This window comes from Chiloscyllium plagiosum, unplaced genomic scaffold (genome assembly GCF_037043375.1).
Source record: "Chiloscyllium plagiosum isolate Xiang-an unplaced genomic scaffold, Cpla_swu_hap1 HiC_scaffold_53X, whole genome shotgun sequence".
Taxonomy (NCBI): domain Eukaryota; kingdom Metazoa; phylum Chordata; class Chondrichthyes; order Orectolobiformes; family Hemiscylliidae; genus Chiloscyllium; species Chiloscyllium plagiosum.
The window spans coordinates 23493185-23509587 of record NW_028270191.1 but is presented as its reverse complement, the minus strand read 5'-3'; the positions used below and the strand labels follow the sequence as shown (position 1 = coordinate 23509587).

At 40.8% G+C, this 16403-nt stretch overlaps 1 protein-coding gene across 8 annotated transcripts in view; it reads left to right on the top strand.

The window, feature by feature from the left end:
- Positions 1-16403, top strand: part of LOC122543258 (sodium channel protein type 8 subunit alpha-like) — a 418530-nt gene that overhangs the window by 179152 nt on the left and 222975 nt on the right. For all 8 annotated transcript variants that reach the window (XM_087985565.1, XM_087985570.1, XM_087985567.1 and 5 more), the window contains exons 16-19: positions 1906-2079; positions 3653-4009; positions 5467-5937; positions 14646-14766. In XM_087985565.1, coding sequence (XP_087841691.1) covers positions 1906-2079; positions 3653-4009; positions 5467-5937; positions 14646-14766 — 1123 coding nt within the window. The remainder of the gene's footprint in view (positions 1-1905; positions 2080-3652; positions 4010-5466; positions 5938-14645; positions 14767-16403) is intronic.

The following is a 16403-nucleotide window of genomic DNA, read 5'->3' as shown; positions in this document are numbered from 1 at the left end:
GAGATGGCCAAGCAAGTCACTCAGTTCAAGGGCAGTTAGGAACAGGGAACAAAAGATTTGGGATGGAAAGGTGCAAATGCAGCCTGATTCCATCTCTATTTTGGGTCTTCAGTGAAGGATTGAAATGATTAAATCTGCATGCATTTCAGTGCCTATAATGTAGGACTATTGTATTGATTCATAACTTTAATTCAACATTTCCTTTCCTTTAATAACCAGGCAACCATTTCCCTGTTCCCTGACAATTAGGTTGTCTGTTTTTGTTACCACATATTTGTTATCTGTTTGCAGGTTTCAAGCATGATCGCTTTACACTACAGAGGGATTTTTTGATGTTTGTCGCACTGTAGTTCAGTCGTTTGGCTGCAAGTGTGTTTCTTGTGGAAAAGAATGCCATCATTACTAAAATGCAGGGTTTTTTTTGATGACAGCAAAATATTAGAGGAACTAGGTGTGACAATCAGGAAGTGCACACAAATGGGAAAAAAATTGTTTGCAACTCCTGTTGTGATCAGGAGAGAAAGTCGCATAAGTGTGTGGATGTGTGACTAAATATTGAGGTTGACGGTAACACTGAAAAACAACATTACCTTACGCCTAAAAGGATTGGAGGGTTTTGTCACATGCAAAAGGCATCCTGCTTGGAGACAGCTGTATTTTTCCTGTTCTCGAGCCCTCCCATTGTTTGTCAATGGTGATTCATGCAGGGAAGTGTCATAAATACAATATGTTCTTATATAATGCTGGCACAACATGACTGTTTCTGGTGTTAGATACTGAGCCACGACAGAAATAGTGAGGTGCAGTTCCACAACCCACTCATTTAGCACAGGCACACACACATTGATACTCAATTGGACATCTAGAGTAATGCATACTGTGTGTGTCTGTATTTGAATTTGACAATTTTTGGTGTTTTAAGTTTATACTGTGACTTTGTTATGTTTGGCTGTATGACTTCAGGTGAATCAAGGAAAGCAGACAGCTAACATATAAAGTGAACTACTGAATTATTTTCAAATGCACACGCAACCAATCTACAGCTGGGAAATGAAGGACGCTTAGACCATTCGATGTAAGAGCAGAAGTAGGCCATTCAGCCCATTGAGTCTGCTCCACCATTCGATAAGATCAAGGCTGTTCTGATCATCCTCAACTTCACTTTCCTGTCTTTTCTCCATATTTGATTCCCTTATTGATTAAAACTTCATCTATCTCAGCCTTGAATTTACTTAATGACCCAGCCTTGACAGCCCTCTGTGGTAAAAAATTGCATAGATTCACCACCCTCAGAGAAAAACTTCCTCCTCATTTCTGTTTTAAATGTGCGACCCTTTATTCTGAGATGATGCCCTCTGGTCCTAGACTCTCCCACAAGGAGAAACAACCTCTCCATATCTCCCCTGTTGAGTCCCCTAAGAATATTGTATGTTTCAATAAAGTAGCCTCCCATTCTTCTAAATTCCAATGAGTATGGGCCCAACCTACTCACCTACTTCGCATAAGACAGTCCCCTCCATACCTGGCATCGACCCGAACCTTAACCCTAAACTTGCAAGATCCTCCCTCACTGTGTTGAGTGGCTCTGGACTGCCTCCAATGCTGCCAGTCTATCTTTCCTGAGATAAAAGGACCCAAACTGTTCACAGTATTCCAGCTGTTGTCTGACTACAGCCTTGTCATGTTTTAGCAAAGCATCCCTACTTTTAAATTTTATTCCCTTTGAAATAAAGGCCAGCATTCCCTACTACTTACTGAACTTGGATGCTAGTTTTTTGTGATTCATGGATGAGGACTCACAATCTCTCTGTTCTCTTTGAGGCTACCTGTAATTGTTGGCAATTGTTACTTGATTAAATCACTTGTGAATGATGAATAGAATTTTTTTTTTGCCTTCTCTCTCAGGTTTTCACTGCGATCTTTGCAGCGGAAATGTTTATGAAGCTCATAGCAATGGACCCTTACTACTATTTTCAGGAAGGGTGGAACATTTTTGATGGCTTTATCGTGTCCCTCAGTTTAATGGAGCTTGGTCTGGCAAATGTTGAAGGACTGTCTGTGCTGAGGTCCTTCAGATTGGTAAATATCATGTTTTGTTTCATTCTGTTCACAGTTGCTTGCAATCACCTTTGGGCTATGACACCTGAGAAAGTTGCAAGGTTCTCCCTCAGTATGTTGTGTCTTTTGACACCACTGTGTCAACCAAAAAGTTGCAACTGCAATGGGCATGTGATAGGTCTCATGGCAGCCCTGACTCTTTCACAGCAAACAATGTCTGTCTATTTAAATGGCAACTTGCAGAATGCAGTTTACCAAGTCTATTTAAACAACACGTTGCAGCACACAGTCCATTTAAACAGAGTCCCAACTACAGCAAATGGCTACTCATGACTGAAACTGTGACAATGCCTCCCAGTTTAAAAAGAGAATGATTTCACCATTAAGTTTCATTAAACAAGGCATGGCTACATATTATAAATTTGTCATTTCTATTGCAAAATGTTATAATTGGGTGATAGTTACATGCACAGTCTATGTGTAAAATCAATCTAATATCAGAAGCATAAGCAACTAAAGTGGCTCACAACCAGAAAGAGGAATTTATCTCATTTGCAGTGTTTGCATATAAATTAACAGTGACTACAAAAGCAACTCGCTGATAACTAAAAGCCCCTTGAGACATCCTGAAGGTATACAAGTTTTATGATCCCAGCTGACGTTACTCCTGGACAACTCTGATCCCAGAATAAGATCTTGCTTAATAGATCATTATCTGTCTTTTTGTTAATTTAGCATGGCAGTCTTTCAGTGAAGTATAAGCACACAAGGCTGCAGATTTGGTTTAACAATAAAACAGAAATTTCTGACAAAATAAATAAAAGCAAAATTAAACAAACCAACCCATCTAAATATAATAGTTTGAAAGATTTAAAAGCACACAGCAAAACAAAATCACATCTATTCCTAACACTATCACTTTACTTACTCAACAACTAGAGGAATTCCTTCCTTGTCAAATCTGTATGCTTGACTTAACTTCTTCTGAGTTCTGGTTCCATATGCTGTGAAACCTTTTCCTTCAATCCTCACACAACTAATCTTAGACTTTCTCAGTCTTTGGATAATCTGCACAGTTCGAACCAAACATTTTGGGTTTGGAAGTTTCACCACCTACACTCTTTCACGGAGTTAACTTTATTCCTTAACTTCTCTGAACAATCTCCTTTATGTAGAAGAGATTACACTTGTATCTGACTTCAGTCAGACTTCCTTCAAACTGGCCAAAAGCTTTTGAAGAAGATTTTTTAAAAATCTGTTCACCTCAGATTCTGATAAGCTACTAATTTAATGCTTTCTCTTTCTAATTGTACAACATAAACAAATGCCCGTGAACACTCCAGGAGGCATATTCTGTTTAAAATGATGTTTCCAGAAAGACTGTCCTAGTTAAGTTTAAACCCCTTCACAAATATAGACCAACAACTATATGCCACTAGTTTAAAATCCCAACTGTTTTTAAAAAAAAATGTTAAATCACTTACCCTTCATCACACAAAAGAGGGTGTGAATGCTTATGATTATGTGACCTCTGATGATTTGTGATTGAAATTACTGTCTGTTCAATTGATCAAACTTTCTTTTCATTTTATAGTTGAGAGTTTTCAAACTGGCAAAGTCCTGGCCAACACTCAACATGTTGATAAAAATTATTGGCAACTCTGTTGGTGCCTTAGGAAACCTGACATTGGTGCTGGCGATCATCGTCTTCATCTTTGCTGTGGTGGGCATGCAGCTCTTCGGGAAAAGCTACAAGGACTGCGTCTGTAAGATCAATTCCGATTGCATTCTGCCTCGTTGGCACATGAATGACTTCTTCCACTCTTTTCTGATTGTGTTCCGTGTGCTGTGTGGTGAATGGATTGAAACTATGTGGGACTGTATGGAAGTGGCAGGCCAGACCATGTGTCTCATTGTGTTCATGATGGTCATGGTCATTGGCAATCTTGTGGTAAGTAGTGAATTTTACCATGAATGCATGCCAAACACAAATAGTATATGGTGTATTAGAACCATAAGAGTCATTTTATTCCAAGGAATTGCTTGCAATTGCAGACTATGTGACCCTGTCACAAATACGCAAAACTGCATAAAGCAAATGTGGTGTTTTAAAGCTGAGCTGGAAGAAAAAGCCTAGAATTGAAAATTAGATGTAATTTTTAGTAGGCAACTATAAAGAAAAGGTTTCATTTCTTGTGTCCACATTTATTGCATGTAATTCTTGCCTATGTAATTCTAATATGACAGTCAATGAGTTTAACGAAGTATGAAAATGTTTATTTTAAAGTCGTGTTCGCACAAATTTCTAAGAGTGCATCGAGGTGTACAAATACATCCCAGAAGAAATGAATGTCTCAGGAGTTTGTTTTATTGCAAGGTTCTGTGTTTCATTTTGACTGATTATGTGAAGGTCTAATTCTCAGACTGAAATTTCTGGCTCATTGACAGAGCTACCTTGCTTGGGCAATATTTGGCACTGCCCGAATGGGGAGTTCCTGGTGGCTGTAGGGGTTACTCTCAACTTTGACAAGACTGGTATATGCCAGGATCATGTATCAGGAAATTGTGAATCCCAGATAGCAATTGGCAATCAAATTCACAGTGTCAGAACATTTCCAGTTCTGCATTCCCAGCGTGTGTTCAGATTAAAATCTAAACTGTCTTCAGCATTTATAAATGCTGAGAAACAAAAATATTACTTTGCTGGTCCTCAACATCATCAAGGCGCCAGCTTGATTAACACCCTATTCAGCACCTTCGTCATTCATTCCCTCCTCAACCAATGCTCAGTAGCAGCAGTGTGTACTATCTACAAGAAATCCACTAAAGATCCTCAGACAGCACCCTCCAAACCCATCACCACTTCCATCTAGAAGGACAAGGGCAGCAGTTACATGGGAACACCGCTCCCTGCAAGTTCCACTCCAAGCCACTCACCATCCTGACTTGGAAATATATCGCCGTTCCTTCAGTGTCGCTGGGTCAAAGTCCTGGAACTCCTTCCCTAAGGGCATTGTGGGTCTACCTACAGCACATAGGATGCAGCGGTTCAAGAAGGCAGCTCACCCCCACATTCTCAAGGGGCAACTAGGAATGGACAATAAACCACACCCACATCCCATATACAAATATAAAAAGAAAACAGGTCTTGTGCCCTGAAATCAGAGCCTCTTAATATTTGTGTGGGACTTTTCCTTGAATACTACTTTAACAAATGTTTACTTTCAGTGGTTAAGTTCAAGACAGTTGTGTGTAATTTTAAACACAGTCTGAGAATACTTCAACAAAGATGCGTTTCAAAAGATCAGAATTTTTCCTAAATAAATGAGCAGAGCCCTATCACTATGAAACATAGGAGAAGCTTTCCTTCTGCTGTCCTGTTTTATGTTCACATTTGTTTCACCATAGGTGCTGAACCTGTTCCTGGCCTTGTTGCTGAGCTCTTTCAGTGCTGATAACCTTGCAGCGACTGATGATGATGGTGAGATCAACAACCTTCAGTTGTCTGTGATTAGGATCAAGAAGGGAATCGCCTTCATGAAGGCCTATGGGCATGCATTTGTTCAAAAACATTTTAAGAGCAAAGATGCAGATGAGGCCAAACCACTAGATGAGCTTATAGACAAAAAGGTGAACTACATTGGAAACCATACCGGGGCTGACATCAACCGAGAAATGGACTACCAAAAGAATGGCAATGGCACCACCAGTGGCATTGGGAGCAGTGTGGAAAAGTACATTATTGATGACGACCATAATTCCTTTATCCACAATCCTAATCTTACTGTCAGAGTTCCAATAGCAGTTGGGGAGTCAGACTTTGAAAACCTAAATACTGAAGACTTCAGCAGCGAATCTGAAGTTGGTGGGAGCAAAGAGGTAGGAAGGCATATTCGTAGTTCTTGGCTGTGATCATTGCTTTTTTTTTGTTGTCAAACTACCAGTCAACATTCAGTAATTCAGCTGAATATACCAGAGGCTGAACATCAGAGTGAGAAAATGCTTTCAGGCTAACCAATCCATTCCCCATCCCAAGCACCTTCTGTTTGAAAGGTCTACATTGAACATTTACGCATTTGACAGGATAGTCCAAATTTTTTCTGTCTGATCTGTAGCCTAAGTTTTAACCATTAGAGACATGCCAATTTCACTGCTGAAGGAGTGGAGAAATTAATTTCAGACGAATGCATTTAGAATCATTTTATAACCTTTTTTAACATTTGGTTTTTGAAGGTTGAAGTTTTTATTTTCCCTCAGTGACAATGCTCCAAAACATTCTGGGAATGTTCACTGTTCAGACCAGTCATCTTGAGGAAGAATAAGATTCTAGCCCTGAAAAGATTCCAGAACTTAATAAGTAAGTGAGAAACTGGAATTTAGTTTCAGGATAACCACTAGTAGCACATTTTCAGCCAGTGCAGCAAAAGGCACATAAGGGCAGTACATGCCTGACTAGGGGCATGACATAGGAGAGAGAGAGAGAGTTGAGATTAGTTGAGCTGTTGCCTGCACCATGTCATGGAGAAATATCTGAGCCTACTTGAGCTAGCCAGATGTGAGGGGATGTCCTCAGAAAGCATGTTTGGCTGAGAACCGAGACTAACATAAGCATGAGTTGAGCAAGGGCTCTGTTTTGACAATTGAAGTTGATCTTGACTTTGTTTGATTGACAATTCTATGCGGTTTTAAAACATTGTTCTTTCTGTGATCACTTTCGTCAAAGTCTCATGTTTATTTGGACAAGGTCAAGGGATGCTAACTGTTTGAAACTCTGTTGATACTTAATGGTCTGTCTGATTGAAACTTTCATTGAATTGTAAAGAACAAAGGAACACTTACCATTGTTAATATATCAACTCGTTGGATCTATACTTAGTACATCCTAAATAATTGAGCATGGAAGGGGATTAAGTTCTCATAGAGAGTATGGGGGAATCATGAAGAGTGGCAGAGGTGGCATTGGGTTGACATGGGGGATGTGAGAGGCACGGGGAACAACTGAGGGGTGTGGGTAGAACTCTTTAAACTTACTTTTCAAAAGGTTGCATAAATCATAAATCCAGACTATGGTTCGTGACTTCTTTGAGCAGCCAGTGCCCACAAATTGTGGAAAAGCTGGGTGACTCCATTGAAATTGTGAGAGAGCTTGGGAGTTGTTAGGAGATCAAGAAGATGCCTACCTGTACAAAGGAGCCAGCAAGGTCAGCAGTGCAGGGACTATGTGCATCAGTTTAAAATAACTCTGCAATAACCTGGCCATAGAGGCCAAAACAACATTTGACCCCATTGACTAAAATAACAAACCATGATGCAGCAGGCTTCCACTGGAGCTGACAACCACTAGGTCAAGATTGCCAGTTAAATTTTACAAGGAATAACACTTAAAGAAAAGATGAAAGGGAGGAGGATAGTAGCAACTGTTGTTAGAATACTGAATGGACTCACAAACTCTTAACATTTGCCTGTACCTGTGTTTTTGTTTTTGTCACTGTTTACCTGTTATTTCCTTATCTATGCCTGTATTGCTGGCAAGAGAAAGCTTTTCACTGTGCCTCGGTACACGTGACAATAAATTCAATTCAATAACTAGAAACAAATTAATACTATTAAAGAAGAAAACAGTTAAGTGGCTGAAATAGCATCCCTACTGGAGGGGGAATTAAATGTTTGAATGGTTTGCTCAGCATTTAGTAATTAAAGAGCCAGATTGCAGGGATTCAAAGTAATTGCTTGAGGAGAAAGAAATGGTGCAGATTTGATGGGTTGAACAGCCAATTTCGGTCCTATAATATTGCATCAGTTTGACTTTTTCTGAATGCAGTTTTAGGAGAAAGTGAGGACTGCAGGTGCTGGAGAGTCAGAGTTGATAAAGCATGGCACTGGAAAAGCAGAGCAGGTCAGGCAGCATCCAAGGAGCGAGAGAGCCAACGTTTCAGGCAGGACCTTTCTTCAGGACTGGGGAGGTGGAAGGGGGCTGAGAGATAAATGGGGGGACATGGGGCTAGAGGAAAGGTAGGTAGAATGGCAATAAATGGGCGAAGGTAGGAAGTGAATGCGATAGGCCGTTGGAAAGAGTGGAGCGAATAGGTGGGAAGGAAGATGGACAGGTAGGTCAGGTCAAGAGGGCGGATCTGAGTCAGAGGGTTGGATCTGGAATGGGGTTGGAAGGAGGGGAGATTTGTAAAATGGTGAATTCAATATTCATGCCATATGGATGTCGGCTCCTCATCTTTCCCTCGCCCCACACCGTCCCCCCACCCCCCACCAACCCCCATTTATCTGTCAGCCCCCTTCCCCATCCCCATTCCTGAAGAAGGGTCCTGCCTGAAACATTGACTCTCCTGCTCCTCAGATGCTGCCTGACCTGCTCTGCTTTTCCAGCACCACACTTTATCAACTCTCAATGCAGTTTTGCCCAGCTCTCAAGTGCCAGTTGGATTAATCATTAACCATCATGCTAGAATAAATTGCAATTGTCTGGTCTTTTCTAATAGTTTTGACTGAAACTAGGGTGTCAATTTTAACCCCATGCAGATTTAAAAAGACAGGAGCAGTGCCAAATTTCAAGCCTGGGATGTTAAACAGATTATGATCTGAACGGTGATAGATTGGGAAAGGGGAATGTGCAATAAGACCTGGGTGTCTTTGCACACCAATCGCTGAAATTAGACATTGCAGGTGCAGCAGGCGGCGAAGAAGGCAAATAGTATGTTGGCCTTCATAGTGAGGAGCAGGAAGGTCTTGCTGCTATTGTACAGGAGTCTTGGTGAGACCACCCCTGGAGTACTGTGTGCAGTTTTGGTCTCCTTATCTGAGGAAGGATGTTCTGGTGATGGAGAGTTTATCAGACTGATTCCTGGGATGACATATGAAGAGAGACTGAAATAGGACTATTTTCACTGGAGTTTAGAAGAATGAGGGGGTGGATCTCATGGAAACCTATAAATTTCTAACAGGACTAGACAAGGTAAACATAGGAAGGACGTTCCTCATGACCATGGTGTCCAAAATCAGGGATTGCAATCTAAGGATATGGGGAAGGGCATTTAGGACTGAGATGAGGAGAAATTATTTCACCCAGAGAGTGATGAGCCTATGAAATTCTCTGCCATAGAAAGCAGTTGAGGCCAAAATATTGAAAGTTTTCAGAGAAGGAGTTAGATTGAGTTCAAAACAAACACAGAGTACACTGTAGAAACTCAGCAGGACTGGCATCATCTGTGGGGAGAGAAACAGTTAATGTTTCCAGTCCAGTATGCTTCTTCTTCAGAACTGAAAGAATGTCAGGATATGGGGAGAAGGTAGAAACAGGAACTGAATTGGACAATCAGCCATGTGCTTATTGAATAACAGAGCAGGCTGAAAGGGCTGGATTTCTTACTTCTCCTCATTGCTACATTTCTATGTTTAATTCCCTGGGGCTCAATTGATTGCTCATTGCTCCAATTCCCGCTCCAAAATAGGCAGCATTAGGGTGCAGACTGGCTCAAAGTGTGGTGGGGCTCCTTGCACGTGAGGATGATGGTGAATATTTGGAGACCTGGTAGAAATAGGGGAGTCTGTAGTTGATGAGTGAAGCTCCTCCTGTGAGGCCTCACAATGCTTGTCCAGCTGACCCCCACATAGACACATTTGACAATTGCTTTGGAGACCTCTTCTGTCTCCAAAGCCAGCTACAGACCAGTTTTAAGGAGCTACCTCATCTGATTACAAAATCCAAAATACTGTGAACAGGTAACTTGTGATGCGATAGTAATGTCTCTACCTCTGGGCCAGGAGGCTTAGGTTCAAGTCCCAGCTGCTCCAGAGATGTATCATGGCATGTCCCAACAGGTTGATGAAATTGTTACCTGCTTGTCTTCACTACCTGCCTAGTCTCTGCCAGCTACCTTGGAGAGTGATTTTAATCCTGCATCTATGTCATGCTTAGAAAAATCTTTGCTGGGAATTACAGGGAATTTAGAGCTGTAGCATCTGTTGGTGGTTTTCCACCAAGTGCTTTTGTTGTACAAAGTCTGGCAGAGGTTTCTTGTAAATGCTCTATCTCTGCTAAGGTGAGAGGAGAAAGATTTAAGAAGGAACTGAGGGACAACTTCTTCATGCAGAGAGTGTGTGTGTATGGAATGGGCTGCCAGAAAATATGGTTGAGGTCATACAATGCTTTAAAAAGCATTTGGATAGATACATGAATGGGAAGAGTTTAGAGGGATATGGACCAAATGCAAACAATTGGAACTAGCTGAGCGGGCACCATGGTCAGTATGGGCCAGTTTGGGCCGAAGGGCCTATTTCCTTGCTGTTTTACTCTATGACTCTGTGACTCTAAGTGTTTGGTAGCGCAGTATTTAAAGAACCTCAAATTCATATAGAATGAAAGCCTAATCAAAGTATCTAAAATTATTCAAAGTCAAGAGTGGACTAGAGGTCTTGTGGTGCAGTGCCTCTGAGCTAGAAGCTCTATGTTCCAGTGGTGGCTGCTGAGGTGCTGTGCCTTTGGACAGAGGACTGAATAAAAGAAGGTGAGGTGGCCAAGAAGCCCAATTCCCTTTCAATATGGGGTCCATAACCAGGGGCATAGATTTCAGGGAAGAGGTTTCAAGGGCATTCAAGCAGAAAGACTTTGACCCGGAGGTAAATGGGAATCAAGAACATACTGCCTGAAGGGTTGATAGAGGCAGGGTTCCTCATAAAAAGGGCTTGGAGCTGTACTTGAGATAGCATGGCCTACAGGGTTACAGACCCCAAGAGTGAAACATGGCATTAGGTTGAAAGGATCTATGTCAACTTGTACAGACATGGTGGGCCAAATCGGCATATTTCATAAAGTAAATTCAATGATATTAGATATGCTGCTGCTTTATCTTAGATCTTGAAATATTTGACACCACAGATGCGGTAGAGAATTTTTAAATCATTGGTGAATGTGAGGGACAGCAACAGTGGTCAATTGTGTTTCTTTTTTTCTATACACTTATCAGTATCACCAAAGGTTTTCAAAATGGGGAGCATCAGATCAGGCCCTTCCTTAGTCCTGTTCCTTTGACAAATGGTCTTGTTTTGCTTTGCTAAACATTTTGATGTAAAAAGCTAATTATCTTCCCAAACGTTTTTTCAGTTGGTTTATTTCCACAAGGGGTGTTAATACCCAATGGTTACTGTCACTCTTCTGGGTAGCAACTTGAGTGGATGTTTGGTACGGACTGTGGAAAAATGTCAAAAATGGGTATTTGTGCGATTTTCCCAGGGTTTTGTTTACCGTGAGTGAACAATCTGAGATTTCTGGTCAGAAATATGAAAAATAGGAGTGGGAGTAGGTCATTCAGCCCTTCAAGCCTGCTCCATTAGTCAATCAGATAATAGCTGGTCATCCACTTCAGTACCCTGTTCTTGCTTTCTCCCCATATCCTTTGATCCCTTTAGCTTTCCGAACAATATCCAATTCCTTCTTGAAAATGTTTCAGAGACATTTTTCCATTTGTTGCTTACAAACCCTGTTGTGTTGCTTGATAGCTTAAATATTTGCCAAACATTTTCAAAGTTGTAGTCTCTGAAATTTTGAATTTTGTTATGCCACTCTGAATGTCTTGTGATGAAACTGTTGGATAGTTTCAAGATCTTCAGAAACAGGAAGAATAAGTGGAAGACTATAAAGGCGGGCAAAGTTCCTGGGGGTCCAGTGTTCACAAGTGGCATCAGGGTGCCAGTTTGGTGCCCAATTACATGCAGAAGAGGCATGATTTTGATGGTCTTTATCAATAGCCACCAATCACGCTGCCTTTCTCACTGCTAAAGCTGCTTCCCCTGGAAATTCTTAATTGTCTATGCTGGCTGCAAAGCATGAGGAAACACATGTCCCCTTTCCCCAAATGCTGCATTATTCACTTAATTGCCACACCAAAACAAATTGAATCACCAATGCAGAGCAAGATTCACTTATATTACACTGAAATGGAAAAAACTCAAACAGATTTAAGAGTGTGCATTGAGGAGCGGGATGGTTTAAGTTAAATAGGGGATAAAGTGAGAGAGATCCATTTCCTGGTCCAAAGTGTACTCCTGGTGCCACAAAGCAAAGCTTTGAACTGGCTGCATCTCCCCTGTCAAGTCCTGTCAGAATTGTATATGTTTCAATAAGGTCACCTTTCATACTTCTCAACTTCAATGAGTACACACTCAACCTACTCAACCTCTCCTCATAAGACAGTCCCTCCATACCCTTGAATATATTTAATGACCCAGCCTCAACAGGTCTCTGCTGTAAAGAATTCCACAGATTCACGGCCATCTGAGAGAAGAAATTCCTCCTCATCTTGCTTCAGTGTGGGACCCCTTATTCTGAGATGATGCTCTCTGGTCCTAGACTGTCCCATAAGGGGAAAACAACCTTTTAGCATCTACCCTGTCAAGTCCTCTAAGAATTTTATATATGTCAATAATGTTGCCTCTCATTCTTCTATATTCCAATTAGTCCAGAGGCAATGTACTCATAAGACAATCCCTCCACACCTGGAATCAGCCCAGTGAACCTTCTCTGGACTGCCTCCAATATCAGCATATCTTTCCTTCAATAAGGGCTCATAATTGTTCGGTTATGGTTTGACTGCTACCATGTATCATTTTAGCAAGATTTCCCTATTTTTATACCATCTGTTTATTGCCAAATGTTAGCCCCATTGCCCTCCTTCCAAAGATGCTCAAGAGCATCCAATTTTCCACCAGCTTCCCACTGTTTTCCAGCTGGATTTAAATGATGCCTGGTGTTCAAATAACCCAGGCTTTCTTTCATGAGCAGTAAGTCTGTTTTCAACTCACTCTACTGCTCACCTGCCCAGAGTTAAGCCTTTATCTCTATGTTGTCCATTAATGAAGTGGCATTATTGCTTTAAGACTTTTAACCCTTACAGTACTAAACCAGTACATAGAATAAAAATGTAATACCATAAATGAATTATTACAAGCTGTGTCACTTCAGACAAGAGAGTCGAGGTGGGAAGTATATCCTCAATAATGTAACTGACAGTGGAATAAAATGGCAACTTCTGTATACTGCATGTACTTCAGAATCCCCATCAATAATGATCATGCATTATTGTGATAGCACTCTTTCATCAACCTCAATAGATGAATATCTGAACAAGATATCTTTCATGTCCCCTTCCTTTTCCATGTTTCCTTTAGCATGCTATCAAGGGATTTGAAATTTCATGTGCAAACTTAGTAAAAAATGCATCATTGGCTAATCATCTTCCTTAAAGCAAGCAACAAAGTAAATTATGGGAATACAACAATGATGGGCAGGACAAGACCTTGATCTGTTCAGCTCCAAGGAATAGTTTGTCACAAAAGATTGACTTGCCATACCAATTGAAGCTGTATGGACTTCCAAAGTGCCTGAATGTGTTTATTATTCCTGTTTCACAGGAACAAAGTATATTGTTGTGTCAAAGACAATAATTCCACAGTGAAAGTACACTATGTATCCAGACACTTTGGTATATTTTGAACTTTGAGGCCTCAGCGTCCAGCAGTTTGGCAATTATGCGGAAAGTTGGGATTGTCAGTGCAAAATATCTAAAGGACATTTGAGTTATAATGAAAGGCTGGATAGACTGGGACTTGTTTCACATGAGCTTAGGAGGTTGAGAGGCAACCTGATAGAAATGTATAAAATAATAAGGGGTATGAATAGAGTTATTGTCTTTTCCCTGGGATGGAAGATTTCAAGAGCAGGGCACTCATTTTTAAGGTGAGAGGAGAAAGATTTTAAAAAGACATGAGATGGAAATTTTTGACACAGAGTGGTTTGTGTATGGAAAGAACTTCCTGAGGAAGTGGTGAATGCAGATACAATTACACCGTTTAAAAGATATTTTGATAAGTACCTGAACAGGAAAGGTTTGGAGGGATATGGGCCAGGAGCAAGTAGGTGGGAGTAGTTTAGTTTGGGATTATGTTCGGCATGGACGAGTTGGACGGAAGGGTCTATTTCTGTGCTATATGACTCTAGGACTCAGCTTATGACAACCAAAGGGATTGACTCTCCATCTTGACACCATCTTTTCCAGCAATTCTCTTTGATTTTCTGCAGAATGGAATAACTGCTGTGTAAATGTAACCACATGATCTGTAAGACATCCTTCTTTGTATATATTTTTGCCTCAAGCATCGCAACTTTAAATAAAAAGAAACAGCCGCTCTTTCTTTTATTTCCCAAGGCGATGCTTTGGTCTTCAGCAATCAGACACATTCCGCTTGTTTTAAAATGTATACAAAAGTTTGGCAGTTAACTGTCAGTCATCATTCGCAGGATCAGTCTTCATGGCAAAACCTTTACCAATTAACACTGACTTCATTTACAGTATAAAGATTATGACCCCTTTAAATTAAAACTCTTGTCAATTGTCTGGATGAGTGCACGTATCAACAAAATATGTCTTTTTCCAGAAATATCAAAAAACACTGATGGTCAAGACAAGATAGCATTGCGTATAAGTCTGTCTGCTTTTGTTGTGATGACATCTATTCCTTCAGCATTGCTTATGTTGTTATGGAGTTACCAATCATTCGCTTGTCTTATGAATTTGCAGAAACTGGATGATACCAGCTCGTCGGAAGGAAGCACAATAGATATAAAGCCAGAAGGAGAAGAGGGCCCACCAGTAGAGCAACCTGAAGAGTACTTAGACCCTGAAGCATGCTTCACTGATGGTAGGGCCTGACTAAATGACATTGTGAAATCACAGTTAGCATTGCAAAAGATGAGTTGGGTTAGAATGACTTATACTGGGTGCAAGTCATGGACAACTGATGTATTCTTCATGCTCTTTTTCTACAATAGATAAGAACTTAAGAAGGTAAAAACAATGACTGCAGATGCTGGAAACCAGATTCTGGATTAGTGGTGCTGGAAGAGCACAGCAGTTCAGAAGCTCCTTGGATACTGCCTGAATTGCTGTGCTCTTCCAGCACCACTAATCCAGAAAGAACTTAAGAAGTCCAAGCAGGTTTGGGTCATTCGACTCCTTGATAATAATATCTGATTGTGACTTTGACCCCACTTTCCTGTCTGTCCCCCATAACTTTCATCTCCCTTGTCAATCCAGACTTTGTCTAAATTAGACTTAACTATATTTAATGAACCAGCCCCCAATGCTCACTGAGCAAAAGAACACTATGACAACATTCCTGGGAGAAGAAATTGCCTCTTATTTCTGTCTTGAATAAGATGCCCCTTGGGTTCAGCCTTCACTCAGAGCTGCCTCTGAGGGAGCTGGATCAGTGTGAGTGAAGGACTCTGCTCTTTTTTTACTCCTGTACTAAAGAGAAGAGGAGACTGATTAGATGCAAAAGAAAAGGGCTTGTGTGAATCATATCATGATGAAAACATGCCCAGTTCTAGACTCCCTGGCAAGAGGAAATGGTTCACCTCGCTAAAGTCAGAAGTCTCTCGGCCACAAATTCTAGAATGACCTGGGCCAGTAGTTGGCAAGTCTGGTTTATGAGGATAAAATCAAACTAATTTGTAAGGAAGTGTATGTTAAAAATAGCTCTGTCAATGCAATGCTTAATTACTGTTAAATATATAAGCAGGATAGATCCTTGCAGTATAACATGCTGGTTGCACTCTATTTAAATTATTTTGTGACATTCTCTAAATTATAGGAGCAATATTATTTCTTGCACTTTGGTTCAGGAACAAAAAAATGTTCCCAGGTGTCAGGTATTTAAGTACTTCAGGAACAAGTAACAAGTTTGAGGTGACTGAGTAAATTTAGGGAAATTGTTTACTTGAAGTGGAGTATTTGAACAGTGGAAGACTTAAGTTATAAGTTTTGAGGTTGAAAAAAAGGAAGCCCTTTTCTTATTGTCACAGAAAAGTTATTTGATTTGTGGGTCAGGAACATCTAAAAGCAAATAGCATAGAATGGTTTTGAGGAGACTAGAGAGGAGTTCTTGAAGTAACAAAACATTCAGGACCAAGTGAGGAGGTAGAATGGGGAGGTCTTGTGGTGCAGTCAGTAGCATCCCAGCCTCTGAGCCAGAAACTTCCGGTTCAAATTACCATCCAGGACTTGATGGTCACGGGAGGTATATTCATTACAAGTTGATCATTAACCTACAAACTTTACTGATATTCCTGATAGCAGGTGGGAAGAGTGAGTGTGTCTCCTGGTTAGCCATCCTGCAGAAGGCAATGACAAACCACTGCAGTGTCTTGCTGAGCATTACCACAACCCAACATAAATACAGTGCAGGTTCATAGTCAACAATGACCTGTTTTAGGCAGACGAGAGAGAGAGATAGATTGGCACCACACCTTGAAACACTCCCTCCACCACTGATGC